Source organism: Solanum verrucosum, unplaced genomic scaffold (genome assembly GCF_900185275.1).
Source record: "Solanum verrucosum unplaced genomic scaffold, falcon-dt-bn FXZP01000175.1, whole genome shotgun sequence".
Taxonomy (NCBI): Eukaryota; Viridiplantae; Streptophyta; class Magnoliopsida; order Solanales; family Solanaceae; genus Solanum; species Solanum verrucosum.
The window spans coordinates 1,567,302-1,584,836 of record NW_026020399.1 but is presented as its reverse complement, the minus strand read 5'-3'; the positions used below and the strand labels follow the sequence as shown (position 1 = coordinate 1,584,836).

Genomic DNA, 17,535 nt, shown 5'->3' with positions numbered 1-17,535 from the left:
AGCCTTTAACCACACTTGAAAAACATGACCTAAACTATTCGAAATACACTACACTGGCTTGATGGGTCGATATTGCTACAATTAAGCTCATTTAGAATATGTCCACTAATACAAAATCTAGCGGCGTTATATAGAATATTGATTATAAATATTCATGATTATATTATTGTCACAAAATATAATATAGCAATAATTCTATTATTACCGCTAAATTATCTATTAATGGTCGTCATATGAATATGAATGACTGCTGGATCTAAAAAGTGAATTAAACTAATAATTTCTTCGTTTTATGTTCCTCATCTTCACAAGTAGTAACAATAACAAATATACATATATAATTTTAGTGTATGTTGGCATGCATGTATTTTATTATTATAAAATTATATTATAATAAACGACAATGACATGACTTCAACGGTTTTAAATTATAATATATATATATATATATATATATATATATATATATATATATATATATTTTATGATTATTAGTTTAGACATAGTTTTAAACCATATGATTAACTTATGTTGGCATGCATATTAAAAACGGCAATGACATGACTTCAACCATTTTAATTAATTAATTATAAAATTTAATGACTATGATAGTAGTTTAGACATGATATTATTTTTAAAAACCATATATGATTGACTTGTTAGCTTAGAGCAAATATCTTACAAAAACAAACAACATAAAAGAGACGTTGAGGGAGTGAGTGAAAAATGTGAATTTTTTTCCATAAGTTTGTAAGTTTGCTATTATCAAATTGCTCTTAATTCACCAAGAATCCATAGTTGTGTGTGCTTCTCATATATGCCCAAGAGACTAATTCCAACACATTAAAAGACAATTATCCCTATGACTAGTTTCTTTCCTTCTAGATACCCCCATATCTAGTTACCCATAACCTAACCCTATTCCTCATCCTATCTTAGAAACAGGCCTAAATAAATACATACAATGACGAAGTCAGAAATATTATCAAAAATATTCAAAAATTAATATATATGCAAAAAAATTAGTATATGCTTTTTTGAAACGGTTGATGTTTAGCTAAACACCTGCATATATAGACTATCTCTCTATTGTCTTAAATTTTTATTTTGACATTCCATCTCAATCTTGTTCTATTTTAACTTTTTAATTAACCTATTTTTAGATTAAAAAAAGTTAATAATCAATTGAAGAATATATATATATATCAATGTAAAAGTTTTTTTGTTTGTAATGAGAGTGCTCAAACTCAAGATCTCTGTTTACTCTAATATTATATTAAAATATATAATTATTTTATCTAAAAATTAAAGTTATTAACTTAAAGAGGATATATTTTATTTACTTAATTATTTTTAATATATATAAATTTCCTTTTTGATAAAGGGTTAAAGAAATAATGTCAATTGAAGATTCTATTTCAAAGTGATAATTTAAATATCGGAAAATATATGCTTTCTGTCTCATAGGAATTTGGGGTTTCCCTTTGTACACCAAGAGACAAGCATATATATAGGTACTACTGTTTTCTCTGACCATCAATTTCTACCTTTTGATTTGATTGGACTTTCAAAAGATACATTTGTTTATTTTATTCCCTTCTTTTATGTGTGTATAATAATTATAAAAAAGAATAAAACATGCATTAATAGATCTTATGATATGACTTTTGTCTCTGCCATATATATTAAGTAGTTTTTTTTTTTATCGTTTTGTACGGTGGGAATATAATATCATACTAGCAATTAGTTGATTCATCATCCTTAATTATGTTCATAAAGTATAAATAAACACAATTTTTATATATATATATATATATAATTTTTTATTTTTTATTTTTTTAAAAAATCGATAGTAAGAATGACTCTTTGAATTTGAGGCACTTAACTCCTATTTTTACTAAGATTAAAAAAGAAATGATCAATATTTCTTTTTGTTTATTCCTAAAGTATAAAACGGTTCATTTGTTCCTGAATGACTTCTTTGAAATGAATCTTCAACGGCCTCTCACCATAGTTTCCTAAAGGGTTAATATGGAGATCCATTACGTACCCATCATTATTATTATTGCGAATAATTTCTACTATTAATCGCTTCTACCATCACAATTCACAACTAGCTCAACTGTCAATTATCATCAATATCAACACGGCCAACTAATCATCATCAATCCACTACTACCACCAACATCGTCAACTACTAACAACCAATTCCACAATCACCAACATGCAACAACTTTATCAACCGTCACCATTGTGCTAGTTACTATGACACCAATCACCTCAACCATCATAACTATTAGCCTATCACTATCACCATTAATAGCCACTAGCATCAATTCCATCACCATAGCCACCACTACAAATCATCTCAACCATCATTTGCGAATGTAAATGTTTTACTTGTTTTAATCCAATAACAATTTTATATTTTATTAAATTTAAATTTTTGAGATATTTAATTACTTTTTTATTTACAAATTATATATTTATTATGTTTAAAAATAAATAAATCATGCACATTCAAATATTAAAAAACAAACCGTCTTCTTAAAATCGTAAGCAAATAAACAATTAACCTAATAATATAGAAAATCTATATACAATGTATAAGCCCACAACTTTTAGACTAAGAATATCCTTAGATTAAGATAGTGCAAAATAATTAAGATTGGTATTTATCCATATCAAATCATTCAATTAGATGACACATGATAATGAACCTCAAGTTGTCGTGTATAAATCAAAGGATCATTTCTAATCATTCAAGTAATGGAAACTAATCACTAATTAAATTAGTCACAAATATTTGTCGTTTATATTAAAAAAGTTTAAGTCCTCAACCTTTTCCTTTTTTTCGTTAATCGCTTGAGATAGATAGATACGACAATCAATTTTAGACATATAGCAATATAATATGTAAGTAGGGATGTTAATGGTTCAACCAATTAATCATATCCACGGGCGGAGTTAGAAGTCAGGTTACGGGTTCGATCGAATTCAGTAATTTTTGTTTAAATAATGTATTTTTATTAAAAAGTTTATTAAATAGGTACAACTATTAAGTTTAAAACCCAATTATTAGTCATTACTATAAAATTCAGAACTCATAAGATTAAAATTCTAATTTCACGATATTTAATTTGTAATTTAGAAATTTGCATGACTAATACATATTAAGAGGGATTAATATATCTATGTATTAATATGTGCATGATAGAAGATGAAATAACATATAGAAGTACATAAATACCAAATCTCTACCTTACTTATAATATAATATGTACATACATGTTTGCTTGAGTTGGGTTCAGTACTACTTAACCACAATTAATAATATGTTATATTGTGCAAAAAAATATCCTTAGTTAAAACCTCCAACCCCAAAGAACAAAATTGGGTAGTGAACCAACGTGTTATTGTCAAATAATATCATTTTGCTCAATATATTATTTTATGCATGATATTAATATATATATTGAGTAAACAAAGTTAACGAAGCGATGTCGTTTGACAATTGCTGGCTTAACGTGGGTCCACCTTGGGATATGAGCAAGATTTGGCTAACGAAGTGATGAAGTAGCTAGTAATTGTTCTTTTCTAAATATGATTAAGACACTAATAAAGTAAGTAAGTACTTTTAATTAGAAGTGTTTCACTGAAATTATAATTAAATTTATATAGTGGACATATTCATATGCATACAAAGTAAAACATTAACATCAATACAACACATCTTACGCTAAACAACATGACTATAACGTTCACATCTCTGACTTCTTTCTCACACACAAATAATGGACACTAAAAATCCTGTCATCATTTGGAAATTGAATGAAATCTATATATATACCAACAACATAAACAACAAACTACGTTACCATCAAAGGACGAGTTCAGAACCAAAATAAGCCACAAAAACATAAAAGTGACCAAAATAAGCTATTACTTTTGTAAGTAACTAAAATAGGCTTAGTGGAAGAAAAAATTCCACTTTATCTGATATTCTAAACGTTTTCCGTTAGTCTCATAACGTGTATGTTTTAATATATAACGGAACTATTTCTTACACTTTATAAAGTGTAAGTTTTTCTTACACTTTGTAAAGTGGAACTTTTTCTTCCACTTTATAAAGTGGAAGAAAATATTCCACTTTATAAAGTGGAAGAAAATCTTTTTTATATATCTTTTTTGAGGGTGTATACTATTATTATTCTAATTATATATAGTTATTATTTTTGTGTATGTATCTTTTTTGAGGGTGTATAATATTATTATTTTAATTATATATAGTTATTATTTTTGTGTATGTATCTTTTTTTGGGGTGAATAGTATTATTATTTTAATTATATATAGTTATTATTTTTGTGTATGTATCTTTTTTTGAGGGTGAATAGTATTATTATTTTAATTATATATAGTTATTATTTTGTGTATGTATTTTTTTTTTAAAAAAAAGTGAATGAAAAAATTTGAAAATATAAACACTTGGGGATGATCAAAAATACAAATAAAAAGTTGCATAGAAATTGATACAAGAATAAATTAACACAATTAAACATCTTTCTTTAGCTACTACCACCATATGAGGCGTTTCGAGCTTGTGAAGGACAGTTACGCCTATCATGGCCTATTTGTTTGCACGTTGAACATTTGCGAGTAAGTGTACTTGCGGGAACATCCATTTCATTATGTATACGGGTGATTTTATTTACGCCCACTTTTCGTAAATATTTTTTATTTGCTATCATAAGAAAAGGACTATCAGGCCAATATTTTTCACCGCCGAGTGGATTGAATTGTCCAGAGTAGGCTTTTTTGTAGCTACGCACGCTAAATTCTGGTGCCATATGCTCCCATGCTTGATACCCAATTTGGTCAAATCCCTTTATTGCATGAGAACACGGAATGTGGTATGATTGCCATTTACCACATTGACATTTTCCTTGTGATGCATTTACAATGTGCTTATTACCACCACTGCCATGATGCATATGTGTCTGCACCTCAAATATGTTTTCCCTTTGTTGGTGATAGTTGATAAGTGTGTGACGCTGTGACTTTTTTCGATTATCCTCAAAAATCTTGAATGGTTTAGGCATCCATTGTTGCTTTTGTTGCACTAGCTGATTGACAAATTTTGATCTTGTAACAAATCGGTTCACAATCTGATTGTAAGTGAGTCTTACCATTGCAGTAACTGGCAGGCCCCTGGCTGACTTAAGAAGACCATTGAATGACTCGGAACTGTTTGTTGTCAACATGCCCCATCTCCTACCTCCATCCATGTGCAATGTCCATTTGTCAAGATCGTTCTTCATTAACCACACATATGCTTCCGGGTTAATCTCCTTGATCATCTCCATTTTTTCCAAAAACTTTTTCTCCTGACAGTGATTTGCAGCTGCCCATAAAAGGTTGTTTAAAATGACATTTTTGAATTTTTTTTGAAAATTGGCCTTCAAATGTCTTAAACAAAAACGATGGAACCCAAATGGGGCCTGCCAATTGGGAGAATTATACACGGATGAGAGTATTCCGTGATGCCTATCTGAAATCAATGCCACACCTCTACGACCCTTGACAACGTGCAAGTGCAAATGATCCAAAAATAAACTCCATGTCTCCATGCTCTCATTCGCAACTATTGCAAATGCCAAAGGTAATATTGAGCCGTTACCATCCGTTGCAATCGCAATCAACAACTTGATATCATATTTTCCATAGACATGTGTTCCGTCGATCGATATAACAGGACGACAAAACACAAACCCATCAATGCATGGTTTAAAAGTCCAGAACACATAGTTGAATACATCTTCAATGACATCGACACGCCGCTCTGTTTTCCATTCAACTATTGTTCCGGGATTGAAGTGTTTCAAAGCTTCCATGAACCTCGGCAACTCGGAAAAAGAACCCTCCCAAGTACCATAGACTTTTTCAAAAGCACGCTTGCGACCAAGATATGCTTTTTTTCTGCTTATCGAAATGCCATATGCTTTAAGAACCGCTGTTTGACAATCTTTGATGGGAAACCTAAAAAGTAAAAATAATATTAATTATCAAATAAAAAATGAATATTTTCTTATTAAAGAAAAATCATCTAAGGATAAAATAGTACCTTGGCGTTTTTTCTATATCAACACGAAGGACGTTAGCAATCATCTCAACATCCAAGTTGAAATGTCCATCGCGGCACGTACCCATATCACATGTATGTTCTTTAATGTATCTTCCAACTTTCCACATGTTAGTATGTTTATCATTAAAAGAAGTTAGCCTAAATCGACATCCTTGTTCTACACGCCTGCAAACAAGTCGCCATGATTTCTTTGTCGATTTAATAACAAAGTACTCCCTCGCTATCTTTAAATGTAGAAGCTTAACTGCTCTTTGCAACTGCTTCTTTGAATTGAACAACATGCCTTTTTCAATATAAATAACACCATTCATGAAATCTTCCGGTTCACCCCATGTACGTTGTGATGTATATTCATCATGTGTATCGCCAAAGATATCTGGACCATCTTGGAGATGATCCAGATAAGGAATTTCATGACTACAAAAAGGACTCATGGACATTGGTCTTGGCGACCGATTGGGCATTAAAAAATCATCATCACTAGATGATACCTCAAATGGAACATTATCTCCTGATTCCTCGGCATTAGGCAAATCATCACTATCACTAGCTGAAGGTGAGCCGTAATTTGGAAGGTCACGATCATCGATATTCACAGGATCAATGGGCTCATCTTGTGTGATATTTTCCCTATATATGTAAAAAAGTATAAATATTTGTCTCATGCAATTAACTTACTTAAATAAAAAATCAAGTGTTGGACATACCGACAATCATCTGTATCAAAAGTAGGCGAGACATGAAAATTTGAGGATGTCCCGACATTTTCCATCATTTGAAAGTGTGAGGACTGACCAAAATAATTATCTAGTCCATAACTTGAAGCAATATTCCTATCTTGCTGAGGTAAACCGCTACAAAATATATAATAATAATAATAATAATAATAAGAATAAGAATAATAAATCATATAAATTAATAAATAATTGACAAAATCAACAAATAATAATCGAAATATAATTATTGAGCATTACCGGTCACTTTCATTGATAGTTTCGTTCAAATCAACATCATATCGACCGGTAAGAATATTTTGATAATGAGTCATGTTAGAAAAATCAGTAGATTGAGTTATCGGAAATCCATCAACGCTATTACGATTTTCTAATCGGGGATGGACATCGACCAATAAAGGAGAACGTTGTTGACTAGTCTTAGGCTCCTTCCTAACATAGATTTCAAGTATTGTTAACTTGATTTGATCTATGAAGTCATTTGGAACCCTCAAAAAGTCGGTCAACGATTCGTCATTATAGATAATCCACTCTCCAAAATTTACTTGTCCTTGTGATAAAAATGAAGTAGGGTATTTTCCGACTATAATCAAATTATAATCAGTACTATTTATACTCATTCTTTTATAAATTGATGAAAGAAATTTATGATAGCAGACATTAATTGAATATTTAGCATTGTGTTTGGGAGGACAATTATAATAAACGGTATTTCCGTTATGTATAATTTCGCCATCCCAATAAATCGAAACTCTAACTTTTGGTTTAGAAGACATTTTTTTTTTGAGATTGAAATGAACAAATATAGAAGACTTTATGTTGTAGGTGCTATCAACTATGTTTGAACATCCTCCTTAAATAGAGATTGGAGGATTTTTCAGGATAAAAAATTTAAAATACATAGTGGAATAATTTTTTCCGTTTTTATGATATGTCAAATCAATATAATTGATTGTATGACACAAACACTGCAAAAAAGATAAAGAGATAACATGAAAAATATTCCTCTTTGTAAAGTGGAATTTTTTCTTCCACTTTATAAAGTGTAAGAAAAAGTTCCACTTTACAAAGTGTAAGAAAAAGCTCCACTTTACAAAGTGTAAGAAAAACTTACACTTTATAAAGTGTAAGAAAAACTTACACTTTATAAAGTGTAAGAAATAGTTCCATTTTATATAGTGTAGGAAATAGTTCCGTTATATATTAAAATATATCCGTTATGGCACTAACGGAAAACGTTTAGAATATTAGATAAAGTGGAAATTTTTCTTCCACTAAGCCTATTTTAGTTACTTCCTAAAGTAGTGGCTTATTTTGGTCACTTTTATGTGTTTGTGGCTTATTTAGGTTCCCCCTCCTCAAAGGACATGGTATAACGGGTGAAACTACTCCTTCTTTAACTAGAGGTCTTAGGTTCGAGCTTTGGATATAGAAAAATCTTTGACAAAGAGTACTTCCCAATTCCCCCGAATGGAGCCCCACGTGACGCGAATTTTAATTACTCTGACTCCAATACAAGTACTAGATACCGAACGAAAAAAATAACACATTTTCCCGTAAGCTTTAAATGCATCTTCCACAAGTGGCAAATTCGATCCATACTTCGTCTGAACCTAATATTTTTTATGCATATCATAACATGTGCTTTTTCTCCATTTTTTTATATAAATTTTCATTGGATTTTAAATTTAAGAATGTAATGATTTTTTTTAATATTATTATTTTAAATTAAAAGTGTGTATAACATACTAAAATGCTCTTTAATTTTTTAGCATCTCATATATTTGCTAGTAAAAACCATCAAATATGGAAAATGACATTATTTTTTAAGTCATGAACATCAAACTTCGATTCAATAGAATCCAATAACTTTGACGTAAACTATTTGTATTTGAAAAAATTTAAAGCCCAATATACAAAAAAGATTATAATAACACCTACAGAACCCATAAGCTAAAAATTCTAATTATTTTGATTTGAAACCTACAAAAATAAGATACATAAACTAAAAATAAAGAAACTATGTGAAGACTTAATAAAATTACAATAAAAATTAAATTTGAGCTCATAATATTAAAAATACAACAAGTAAAAGTCAAATCCATCAAGTTAAAATCCGTATGGATAACTCCGAATTTCTAACATCTCACCCTTCAAAGTTCAATCTAATAATTGAGAAGCTAGTTTTGGATTCTTTGTTCCAACTCTTTTGCCCCTTTTTAACTTTTCCTTTTGGCTTCTTCTCTTCTCTCCTCGATACCTACCTACCACTCCCCAAGGACGGAGCTATGAAGCGTTAGGGTTCATTTAAATTTCTTCTTCGATGAAAAATTATATTTCTTCGTTTTATTTTATATAATGCAATTTGACTTGTCATAAGGTTAAGAAATAAAGATTTTTGAAATTTATAGTCTATTAAATTATTATTAAATATAAAAATATGTTATTTTTATGGGATTGATTAAAAAAAGAAAGTGAATCATATAAATTGATATAAGAAATATTATTTATACGTTATTAAAATTATTTTTTATTTGGATATATTAGTTGTTTAACTTAAACCCTTATATCCGTGTTTACTTCTTCCTACTTTGAAATTCATAAGTTCACACTCTCGCGTGTCTCTTTTAAGTCAAAATCTTTTACCATAACTCCATGAGTTGTAGTGCATTGATAGGACTGTTTTATCCTTAATCAGATGTCTTAATGTCTCGATTTGAGTTCGAGATATGAAGAAAAAGTCTTTTTAAAAGTATCACTCCAAATATGAAGAAAAAATCCTTTTAAAAGTATCACTCCAAATGAACCCTGTAGTGTGCTATTCAAATTTAGTCGAGTATCCATATGAATTTTGGACGCCAAATGGGAAACCACAAAAAAAAAAAAAAAAAAAAGTCAAAATCCTTTACACTCTCGATATCTTCTCTACAAATAGGCATTACTTCTCTCTTTACTTCCTTATCTCAACCTTTAACTAACCATTACATTCCTGAAAATTTGTGTGAACAATGGGTACCAATTTTTTCATCAATGATAATGAGGATGTATTGATTGAGATATTGAAGAGGCTCGACGGCCGTTCATTGGGAGTAGCTGCCTGTGTATGTAAGCTCTGGTGCGGTATCGCTCGGAACGATTCTCTCTGGGAGCATCTCTGCTTCCGCCACGTGTCGCCGCCGCTGGAAGGTGTGAGGACGGTGGTTTTGGCGCTCGGAGGGTACCGACGGCTGTATATGGTCTGCGTGAGGCCAGTGTTGAATCGATTGCGAAAATGGAGGCCGATTGGAATGGAATCTGATTCGGAGATTGTGAGGCGAGTTTATTGGACTCGTCATGAAGTCGAGTTATCGTTGTCGCTGTTTTGTGTGGATTATTATGAGAGAGTATTGTTGAGCGGCGGTAGTGGTGGTGGTGGCGGCGGCGGGGGAGACGCTGCGGCGGCGCCGTGTGTATCGTCGCTTATGTTCCTTTGTAAGGCTGTGAATGTTTGAATGAAATTGAATTGAATTTCAAATTAAATTCGGAGATGAAGCTTATTTGACGAGACGAACGAGGATTTGTAATAGAGCAGTAAGTACTCGTTCATACTTAATTAGGCGTCTCAGACTCAAGTCCTACTCAAATACAAAATTGTGTTTATTTCTGGCGTAAATTCGAATTTGTTACACTCCGAATACAGAAGCTTCATATTATTATTATTGTTTTTGAGAAGCTTCATTATTCTTTTATCTTAATTACGTATTTTTTGTTCCTTTTTTTCTCGTGTTTGGCAAAATTGAAATTTTCAACGAGTTGGTGATATTAATTAAATAAAATCTTACTACTATTATTCCTTGTATCTAGGGATGGTTATAGGGTGGTTTAGTTCAATTTTCGTACTTAACGATATGATTTATCGATTTATATATATGTCTAACCGCTATAAAATCAATAAGATATTGATTCATTCCAATTTGATTTACCGATTACTTATCGATTATCGTCATTCATAACATGAATATCAAAAGAGTGAGCAGCTTCTTTCACCTGAAATGTTTATCACATTCAATAAAATATTGTAACTCATGCAAATCATTCACACAAAAAAACATACTTCTTCTATCTCAATTTATGTGATACTTTTCATTTTTCGAAAATCAAACAATTTAAGTTTGATCAGAAATTTGTGTGTGGAATCTTCAATTTTTTTGAAATGAAATTTATATATTTGTAAACTATGTAAAGTAGTCGCAATAATTGACAATTCAAAATAATTAAAAGATATACGAAAAATTTACTGTCAAAGATAAACTTATTTGAATCTCACAATTCATAAAATGTTACATAAATTGAATGGAGTATATAATATCATTTTATGACAACAAGGTTGTAAGATAAATACGTCATTGTAGTCAAGGGTACTAGGGGTGTACAAAACCGAATCGAGAACCGAACCAAACCGCAAATCGAGTCAATCCGGAAAAAAAACCCGACTAGTGGTTTGGTTTGACTTGGTTTGATTTTGAAAAAAAAAAACTCGACTATATTTGGGTTGGTTTGGTTTTAACTAAAAAAAATCAACCCGAGACCAACCCAACCCGAATTTATATATATAATTTTAAAATTTTATTTATACATAAAAATATTTACTTTGATATAATTTTTAAATATTTCTTATACTTTTCCATAGTTTTTATCTTTTAATATATTATTTCAAGTTTGAAACTTAGAATTATGAATAGGCCAATAAAGATTATAGTCCACATATGTTGGTAATTATAATAAAGCTTAAATCAAAATCAAATTAATACTAATGCAAAAAGAAAATCAATTCAACACTAAGAATGACAATAATATTGAATATTTGTTCTTTAGTTTTACATTGGTTTAGACAATTAAAATACATAATCTAATTTTAATTTTCTTTAATATTTAGTCATGTAACTAATACTTATTAAACTTAATTTTAGCATGATTTAGTACTTTTAAATTATGATCATTTTCATTCTGACTTGTTAATTTGCAATATTTGTTTTACGCGATTTCATTATTATTATTTTTGTTGGATATTTTAGTGTCATTAATCATATCATATTGTGTTATATTTTTAAGAAACATCTTAGATAGTTGTATTTTGGTATGACTAAAGAAATATTTGAAGTACAAGTAAATTATATGTTGTGTATGAATACTTTACCGGAAAAACCCGAAAAAACCCAAGGTTGAAAAACCGAGTTTTATTGGTTTGGTTTGGTTCATAAATTTAAAAATCCGACACAAATGGTTTGATTTGATATTTGAAAAACCCGAACCAACCCGGCCATGTACACCCCTAAAGGGTACTAAATTAACAGGTCATTGATTATTGATTTATCCAATTTTAAATAAAAATTAGACAGTCTAATCTCAAATTGATATTTTGTCATTTATAAAATTCTAAATCACTCTCAAACCGTTAATCTGATAACTCGATATCAATAATTTGATTACACCTTTTCTTTTAAGTTATCGACTATGGTTTGTTTTAAACACTCATATGTGGACTTGGTATAATATTGAAAACTTCAGCTCAATTATTTTCGTTTTCAATTTTTAAAAATATTATACCATTATTTTAGCAAATTCATCCATTATGATTTAAAAATAATTCGTTTCGATATTTTGCATTATCTTAATTTGGTAATCATAAGCTACTTGACTTTGACTTATAGATACTCATATATTAGAGAATCATGACTTTGACTTTTAAAAAAAAGATTTCGGTTGTATCATAGTAACACCTTATACATGTAAAAATATTCAAAAGAAATTATAAACAATTTTCATCATTAATCAATTAAACAAAAAAAATGATATTTCAATCAAGATAAAGTAGTCAAAAATTTCACAACTAAACAATTGGTTTTATGCTAGTACTAATTTATATATTTTCTAGTGTTATTTTAATGATACGTGAATAGTATATATAATTATATACTTTAACACGGTATATTTCAATAACTTATTTTTATATAAATATCAAATTCCATATCGAATATCATGGGGTTTTAAAATGCATATTAATAACACTGAAATTGTGGCATCAGAAATTTCAATTTCGATATGATGATTCAATTGTACCCTATATCCAACCCTACCTGTAACTCTTTTTATCTGCCAGATTTATTTGGGTCCAAATTATATGAATTGTAGTGAAATTGTTTTAAATATATTTTTATCATATTGTACATTTTATTTTCTTGCAAATAACTAAATTTATCAAGGATTTTTTTCAAATATATACAACCGAACATAATATATTACATCCACATAGTTATACTTTCAGTTTATACTCACATTACTAATTTTTTAATAGCAGTGTTTATACATTTATTATAAATAATATATCAACCTTGTATAAATAAATATATATATGAAACTATACAAATTTATACAAAATTACATTCAGAAAAATAAATCAAGTTTTCATCGAATAACTTTAAATATTAACTACAAATTTAAAATGACATTCGCAGCAAACCCAACCTTCAACTGGTTAAAAATCTTAATAAATCACAAAATTCATTTGAGAAATGAAGTTCTTTTTCGTATAAAATAAATAAATACTTTTTTTACTTTAATTCACCCTACACATGTTAATTTTTTTTTAATGATAATCATGAATATTATTTTGAATAAGTTTTTAAGTATTAAAAAGTGATAACCATCATTACAAATTACTATATAATTCTATTTTCCTTAAATAATTTAAATATAATAAATTACATAGAGTAAGATCTGAAAATATGAGCTCATTCCACTTGGTAATGTCAGTTGGCTTATTGTTTATAGGGATCCCTTGTTTATATGACAACTAGACAATGATAGCACGGGCCCAATATATCTATCACAAATATTCATATGGCGATAATTAGTAAAAAGTTATTCATATATATACACCCATTTGTGTGTGTAACATATTTTTATAGAAGATGATGATCAGTCCTAACTTGACATGTTCCTTCATCAAAGTACCAAGAGGATTTTTTTACACTCTTTATAGTTTTTACAATCTACTAAGTGTTTCATAACTAAAGATCTTACAACGTCTTCATCTTCTTGCTCATTTAATTCAACATGCAACTTCCCAACAACCAACATAAATAAACTCCAAATCTGGTGACAAACCACCATTCAGTTGCAGCCTGCAAAATTAATGTATCTAAAACATAATTTTCCTCTTCAAAATAGAACTATTCTATATATTTTATTTGAGTGCAAACAGAAGTACTCGCTGATGTAAAGGTTTTTTTTTTAATCATATTCTTGTGTTCTGCATTTGTTTGTTTATATTTGATAGTCATTCTGTGAGGATAAAGTTCTCCTAAAACATGATTTTACTGATTGTTCATGAAGTTGATAACATTCGTCGTCATGAAGCACTCGAAGAAGAGGTATTACCTATAGAGAGTTTAGTCATCTTTTTCATAAGACTTCACTGATAACTTATTTGCTACCCTTTACTTCTTCTCATCCTCCATCAAAATCTCTTAGAATATATTTATCAACTTCGAGATTCATTCGAGCAGATTAGTAACAGAACAATTATATATCAAGATTAAGCGATTGATAAATACAGAACAAATTCTTGAATTTGAAATGGTGAAATAAAAAAGGTCTTTGAGAAACAATTAAAAAACACAAAATCAACAACTTGGGTGTCAAAAATAATGACTTCTTAAAGATAAAGTTTGGAGCTTTATACCATTTTACACCAATAAACACAACAAACTCTAATGGATTCTTGAAATTCAAATGGTGAAAGCAAAACATTATTTTACAGATTTTTTATTTTTATCAATGACTGTTACAACAACTTTCATATTGTGCAGATAGATAGCATATCTTTCAAAAAGGAAACTATGACAATTAAAAGTGGACGGAGGGAGTATTGATTTGATAGTGTGTTCTCATATACTCTTTCTATCTTAAGAAATTATACTATATTTAAACTTTCAAAATGAATTTATTTTAAAAATAAAATGGAAAAAAAAATTAATTAATTTTATTTTGATTTTATAAATTGATGAATAATTTAGAAGACATATTTTTTTAATAATATAGACAAATAACATAAGGTGATAAAAGTATATGTTCCTCTATATTTCTTTGTTTTCATAACTCATAATAAAATTAGAGGTCAATTGCTTTTCACTAATAAACAAAGATATCGAACTTTATATAGAAAAAAAGAAGTACCATTTTGATTATAATCCTTCTTACATTTTCTTTAAATCTCAATGTGACTTCTTAATTTTGATTTACTTTTAAATATTTGGATTTGATTTTAAGAAAATCCTGTTTTTGAGTTTGTTTGGAAGAATTGCTTTGGTCATATGACTCTTTAATTAATTAAGTTGTTTAATCGTTAAAAGAAATTTGCAAAATTTAGTTTGGTGAGTTTAACTTTTTCGAGTATTTAGAAATCATACGTCTTGCAATTTTATGCTTGACCAACATGATACCAAAACATTGATCAATTAGGAACTTTTATGGCATATTTGTTGGCTCCCATGTGTTATTACATGAGCTTGTCGATTGAGATCCAATTCAAGAACCTATTCAAAAGGAGGAAGTGGTATGGGGTATAAATCGAACTAGACATGTGACTGAGCGAGTCAAGCAGAGATACGTGACAAATAGAACTAGGGTTGCATATTGGTCGATTCGGTTCGGTTTTGAAATTTATCGGTTTGGCTTATTGGTTATTGGTTATTGGTTTGTAGAGATGTTAAATCGTTATCGAACCATTAAGATATTGACTTTTCGGTTATCGATTTAACCGTTAAGATTTGACACAAAAAAAAAACATTGAAAATCACTTAGAAACAAGGTGACAAACCAAATGAACCATGCACATGAGTTCGCAAGTTACATCTTACTCAAAAACAAACATTTTTACATTGTAGAATAACCAAGTATTTGAGACAACCAAAAATAAAAGTAAGCCAAGGACTTTATATACAAAATGGTATAAATATAATTATTTAATTTACTATCGGGTTATCGGTTAACCCGTTAAGAAAATCCTTAAACCGTTAAGAACCGATAACCCGATATAAGGAAAACAATTAAAACCGTTATCAAAACCGCTAAATCAATAACTTTTTTCGATTCGAATTATCGGTTTCGATTCGATTTTGAACAACCAACTGATTGGATGTGACTCAACAGAAATAAACGCCAGACATCTAATTTCTTAATCATGGTCAGAAGAAGTAATGGTATATGTAGGAGGCCTGAACTTAAGATATTGTAGGTTGCTTCTGAATTTGATTCATTCACTAGCATTATACACAAACTTTATACTTTAATTTCCAGCCCCGTAGTTCTGAAATACAAGAGTTTTAAGCTTTTTTGTGACACTATCGGCCAACTTAGTGGAATCTCAACTAGTTATACTTATTTCAATTCTTCACTCCCTATTTCTTTACATTGTCATATAATATACTTTTAAGCAACTTAGTTCATAGTAATTCAATTGTTTGGACATCTCAATCAATTGTTTTTGAGCCACAATACATAAACATGATCCTTAACTTGGCTTCAGCGGACAACTATGCTCTTCAACTTCGAGTGTACACAAGTAGACACTTAAACTTGTATAATATTGAACAGGTAGACACACGTGTCCTAAATGGCATAATACACGTAGGACACAAAATTTCCATGTAGGGTGTCATGTAGGACGAATGTGTCCATTTGTTCAATTTTATACAAGGTTAAGTGCCTACTTGTGCACATCCAAAATTAAAGGTCATAGTTATCAATTGATGCCAAGTTAAGAGTCATATTTATGTATTATGTCAATTCAATTCTTTGGTCATCTTAATCTAGTATCTTTGAGCCAGGTCTATAAGTTCAGTTATATTTAAATGGTAATTAAACAAAAGTGTTGGACGTGTATGAACAAAATCCACATTGGCGTAACCGAAAAAAGTAAATTACTTATAGAATGTTTGATACTTAAATTTTAATGGCGTGAGATATTTTAAAGAAAATCGTGTGAACATAACTCAAATTGACAATATCACCTCACACACGTTAAAACTTAAAAATTTGTTCAAATTGTTTTAGCCTAACCAAAAGATCAAGGTTTATGGTAGTAATTTTGTTGTTCATCCTGTATTTCTAAGATACTTAGAACAAAAACTTTAAAGAACTTGATAAAAAACAACAAAGTTTAAAGAACATTTTCAAAATTAGAAAATTAAAACCAATAGAGAAAATAGAATTAGACACAAATTAGAACAATATTCAAAATATTTTTCTTAAAGAAGAAAATCGAGCCCACTGAATGCACAATATCCCCTTAAGGAAATTATTCCCATCAAGTACATGAGGTTAATGGAATATATCCTCCCAGGATAGAACGATCTTACTCACCAGTGTATCGATATCTAAAATCACGGTGTCAATGAACCACTCAACGATAATAAAGTACATTTAAAATACTAGATTTAGTAGTAGTAGAAGAAGTCCAGAAAACTCATTCTTTAAAATGAGAGGAAATCCTCAATTTATATAAAACAAAGGATAGTGTGAAAAGGTTCTTATTGTGCCTTACCGAAAATGTTACAATCTTTTGGAAATGTCACAACCTTTCATAAAAGTCACAACTCACAACTCTTCATAGAAGT

General features: G+C 29.4%; 2 protein-coding genes across 2 annotated transcripts; one reads left to right on the top strand and one right to left on the bottom strand.

The window, feature by feature from the left end:
* Window positions 1-4,566: 4,566 nt before the first annotated feature.
* LOC125839712 (uncharacterized) lies at window positions 4,567-7,191 on the bottom strand. Its single transcript, XM_049518699.1, has 4 exons — window positions 7,118-7,191; window positions 6,851-6,997; window positions 6,123-6,773; window positions 4,567-6,037 (listed from the first exon to the last, which is right to left on the bottom strand). The coding sequence occupies exons 1-4, from the start codon at window positions 7,189-7,191 to the stop codon at window positions 4,567-4,569; spliced, it is 2,343 nt and encodes a 780-aa protein (XP_049374656.1).
* Window positions 7,192-9,845: 2,654 nt separating this feature from the next.
* LOC125839768 (F-box protein SNE-like) lies at window positions 9,846-10,373 on the top strand. The gene has a single exon (XM_049518768.1). It carries the CDS (start codon window positions 9,886-9,888, stop codon window positions 10,366-10,368), a length of 483 nt encoding a protein of 160 aa, XP_049374725.1. The 5' UTR covers window positions 9,846-9,885; the 3' UTR covers window positions 10,369-10,373.
* The last annotated feature ends 7,162 nt before the right edge of the window (window positions 10,374-17,535 follow it).

What these genes read in the sequence shown, in the direction of transcription:
- LOC125839712 (XM_049518699.1), bottom strand. Translation starts at nt 7,191, where the DNA reads ATGACTCATTATCAAAATATTCTTACCGGTCGATATGATGTTGATTTG. An exon ending in ACTATCAATGAAAGTGACCG is followed by an intron (nt 6,998 to 7,117) that starts GTAATGCTCAAT and finishes TATATTTTGTAG; the next exon opens with CGGTTTACCTCAGCAAGATA. An exon ending in GATATAGAAAAAACGCCAAG is followed by an intron (nt 6,038 to 6,122) that starts GTACTATTTTAT and finishes TTTACTTTTTAG; the next exon opens with GTTTCCCATCAAAGATTGTC.
- LOC125839768 (XM_049518768.1), top strand. Translation starts at nt 9,886, where the DNA reads ATGGGTACCAATTTTTTCATCAATGATAATGAGGATGTATTGATTGAG.